Here is a 3,787-nt window from a genome sequence, read left to right on the forward strand (position 1 = left end):
AAATGCATAAAGATGGTAAAGTAGAGCAAAGGTTCAATTTCAGGGTGTCTCGAGGAGTCATGCAGATAGTTTTCTAGCACAGCAAGGAATCATAACCACTAATCAGAAACAAAGAACCCAGGTTTTAGCATCAACCAACCAGAACAAGGAGGTTGATTCAAAAACCAGGAACAGATTAGCGGCTCCTACCATCGTCATCTGTAACCAATTCGGACTCAACACGAAGAGGGAGACGTCATCGGCAATAGTGGTTTCAGAGTTCCCACCAATTCAGAAGAACCAGCTGCATCTTCATCTCGTGCCTAGTACAGAGGAACTACAAAGGGCAGAAGTGAAGCAAAGATGGGAGGTCAACTTTAGAGGTCGCAAGGGCAGAAGTAGGGACGTCAGTGGTGGCAGCAGCGGTGTCTGCGGCTACGGAAACAGAGTTAGCGGAGGCAGTAGAGGCGTCAGGGACGGCAGTGGATATAGAGTCATCGGCGGTGACAGGACCGACTGTAATGGAGTCAACGGCAGCAGTGCCATTGCCAGGGAGAAGGAAGATTCGCACAATTTTTCACCTTGAAGGAACAGGAAAAGACGAGCATCAATGATAGAGTTCTGATAGTGAATCGAGTCGGGTAGTGGTTCGATTTCAATTTTTTTAAGTTTGAGCAAGCCCTTAGTTCCAAGTCTTCACAAAAAAAATAAAAAAACACCCAACTTGAAGAGCATACAAGTAACTCCATGCTTAAAAGAGAATTACGCATAATAAATAGAATTTAACCTCTTAAACTTTTTCAACCACGTCACCAAAAATGATAATCATTATACAACCTACTAATGAGGAATTTATCCAAAGATGTTAACAACTTTCATCTCTCTTATAAATACCTACTTTGATCAAGTAATTTTCATCAATTCTTTAAGTTACATTTATTCTATTCCTAAATCTGTTGATCTTGACATTAGAATTCTTTACAGATACTTCTAATTACAATTCAAATGTGTTTTTAGAACTCTTTGGTCTTTATCATTCTATACTTAATAAATCTCATCAATCTAAGTAAACACCTCAAAACAAATACCAATAACTAAAATATAAGCTTTACTCATTTATATAGAATTATTTAAGTGTAAAATTTTATAGGTTAGTATTTTTTTTGTATGAGAGTCCTATTAAATAATACATATGTGATTAATTTGCCCATTTACAAAATTTTTCAATTTATTCAATCAAAAATAAAATCCTTACTTTAAAAAAAAAAAAAATCAATGTTTTTTAATCAAGCGAGAATATCAATTTGAGATAGAGCAAATGTCTGGTTTTGAATTTGGACGAAAGAAAAGAAGAGAAAAAAACCCAATTATTAATCTCAAAAAATGGGGAAAGAAAAACATTTTTCCAGGTAGTATATATTAAATTGAATTTAAAACTAACGAGCGGCGTCACAAACTCACCGAGTTGAAGAAGGGACAACAACCGCTGAAAGGGGAACCCCGCCACACGCGACGGAGATTTTTCCCCGAAAACTCAATTTCCCAAGCAGAAGATGGCGAAAGAAATTGAATCTCTGACAGAAGACGAAAGACGCGCACTTCGCGGAAGCAAATTCGCCCCTCTCCCTTCTCTTCCTCGCTCCAGTTCCCACTCCCAACCCAGGTTCTTCTCTTTTTTAGGGTTCATATTCAAAATTCAACACTTAAAATTAATCCATATTCTCTTCAAGTTTCGATATAATTGAATCAATTTTATTTGGTCTTGTGCGAAAATTCTTTGATTCCGTTTATAGGTTGGCACATCCCGGTGGACCATTGGCGACTAATAAAGCTGCGGCATTGGCGAAGTTTCTAGAGCGGAAGCTGAAGGAGCCTAATGGATTGGCTTCCATTAACCCTGATTTGCTTGAACTTGCTGTCAATAACGCCAAAAGGACCGTCTATGCAAGTAACAATAAGTCAATAACACTTACAATGCAACTCATTTTCCTTTTATTTTCTTCCTGTAATTTATTTTGGTTTATGAAAATTTCTTTCCCATTTTTTTTTATATCAAAACCGCCCTATGAAAACGTCCTTTTGGTCTCATTGGTGTTTTTATGGACATGAAAACCTGCATCTGTCAGTAGTTCCGCTTTAGTTTCATTGCTGCAATTATTTGCCTACAAATGCGTGGTTTTACTTTGTGATTATTGTAGGTGTTTTACTTGCTTGACATGGTAAATTTATATGATTTATCTATTGCCATTAGTAGTTGCTTATAATTATATGGTTTCCTTTTAGTTGTTTTATGATTCACAATTCATATTGCTGGTTTTCGATGGTTGTTAGTAATATACTGATACTAATATGGGTGCGTTTTATGTTAACCTGGTATCAAAAGCTCCAGGTTAATCCTAGCCACTCTCAGTGACACTTAGTTTCTCCCTCATGATTTTTTTTAATTGAAAACATAAGACTCCCACTACCTCTTCCCCAAGCCTTCACCATTGTCCAATTGACCTCTTCTTTTTTTTAATATCTAAAAGAAGAACCTGATGTTGAGGAATTCAATGAAAATTCAAATCTCAAATTGTTCCACACAACTCCTTGTCAAACCACATGCTAGTTGCGTCAACCATCAACTTTAGCATCCTTGTCATAGTCACGTAGGTGGAAGCCGTGGTCCTCTCATAAGGCAGCGGCATCGAACCTCTTGAAAAGAGGTGCTGCAAGATTGGTTAGTAGTTGAGAAGGAAGTGAAAGAAGTGGGGATGCAGGAAAAACGAAATGTTCTGAGCATGAGAGTAAAATGGTGTTGGAAAAATAATTTTTTATCCCAACAATTGATTGTGAATGAATGGCTCAAATTGGTGCAATTGACTATGTTAGTTTTTTCCAGCAACGGGGAGAATCTGCTCCTCTGTGCATTAGTGCGACTGAAGTTGTCTTTGCAGAGGGCGACACAAGGATCCTCACAATGTCCGAGGGACTTTGAGGGGAGGAGCCGATGGGTGATCACATGCTAATTATAACCTGTGGGACTTGACCAATACTTTCACTTTACTGCAATGGAGAAAGTTACTAGTTACCATGATTTCTATAAGTGTCTATATTAATATTCAGGAAATCTTTTGTAATCTTGTACTATATTCAGCAGTATATCTGTGTATCCCTGAGCTTACACTTCACAGTTTGTAACTTATGTGCATCTTCTCTTATGTCTCTATTTTCGCTTTAAAGTTTTGAAAATGCAAAACACTAGCTTTGTGTTGGACACTGCATTAAAGTGAATTTGCATGATAGTCATAAGTTGTGATCTTTAATGAACCTTTTCATCTTCAGGTGGTACTTCTAATCCCGAAAGAAGTGTTCGACATGTGGACTCCTTTGGTGACTCTGATTCAAAGGTTCTTGACTCTTCATTACCATTTATAGTTCTGGATGTCTGTTAATATATCTCCCTCAGCCTTCTATACACATTCATGTCTAATCTGGACAGGATTCTAGTGATGAAGAACAGAATGAGATTTCCAAGGTAAAGGAACACAAGAAGATGAAGAAGAAGACGAAGAAGAAAGACAAACAGAAAAAGGACATACAGAAGAAGAAAAAGAAAAAACGAAAGGTCATTTACTACTTATTGTTATTTTGTTATTTGCATCGGATTTGTTAAAATAAGTAACAAGGTTTGTTGTCCTGCAGGGTGCCGAGGACCCTGGATGTGCTGTGGTGAAAAAGCCAAAACAGAAGTTTAAATTCTGATTAGTTTTGTTCTGCTAGATTTTTATAATCACAAGGAGTGAAGGGAAATTGTTTCATTTTAGGA

General features: G+C 37.2%; 1 protein-coding gene across 1 annotated transcript; it reads left to right on the forward strand.

Annotated features, from left to right (window-relative positions):
• LOC107639070 lies at positions 1,320-3,553 on the forward strand (the record flags this gene model as incomplete). The annotated part of the gene is given in 4 exon segments (XM_021120929.1): positions 1,320-1,642; positions 1,773-1,927; positions 3,304-3,368; positions 3,461-3,553. Coding segments are annotated over 4 exon segments (423 nt in total), but the record flags the coding sequence as incomplete, so codon positions are not given.

The sequence above is a fragment of the Arachis ipaensis genome, chromosome B04, assembly GCF_000816755.2.
Source record: "Arachis ipaensis cultivar K30076 chromosome B04, Araip1.1, whole genome shotgun sequence".
NCBI classification, from domain to species: domain Eukaryota; kingdom Viridiplantae; phylum Streptophyta; class Magnoliopsida; order Fabales; family Fabaceae; genus Arachis; species Arachis ipaensis.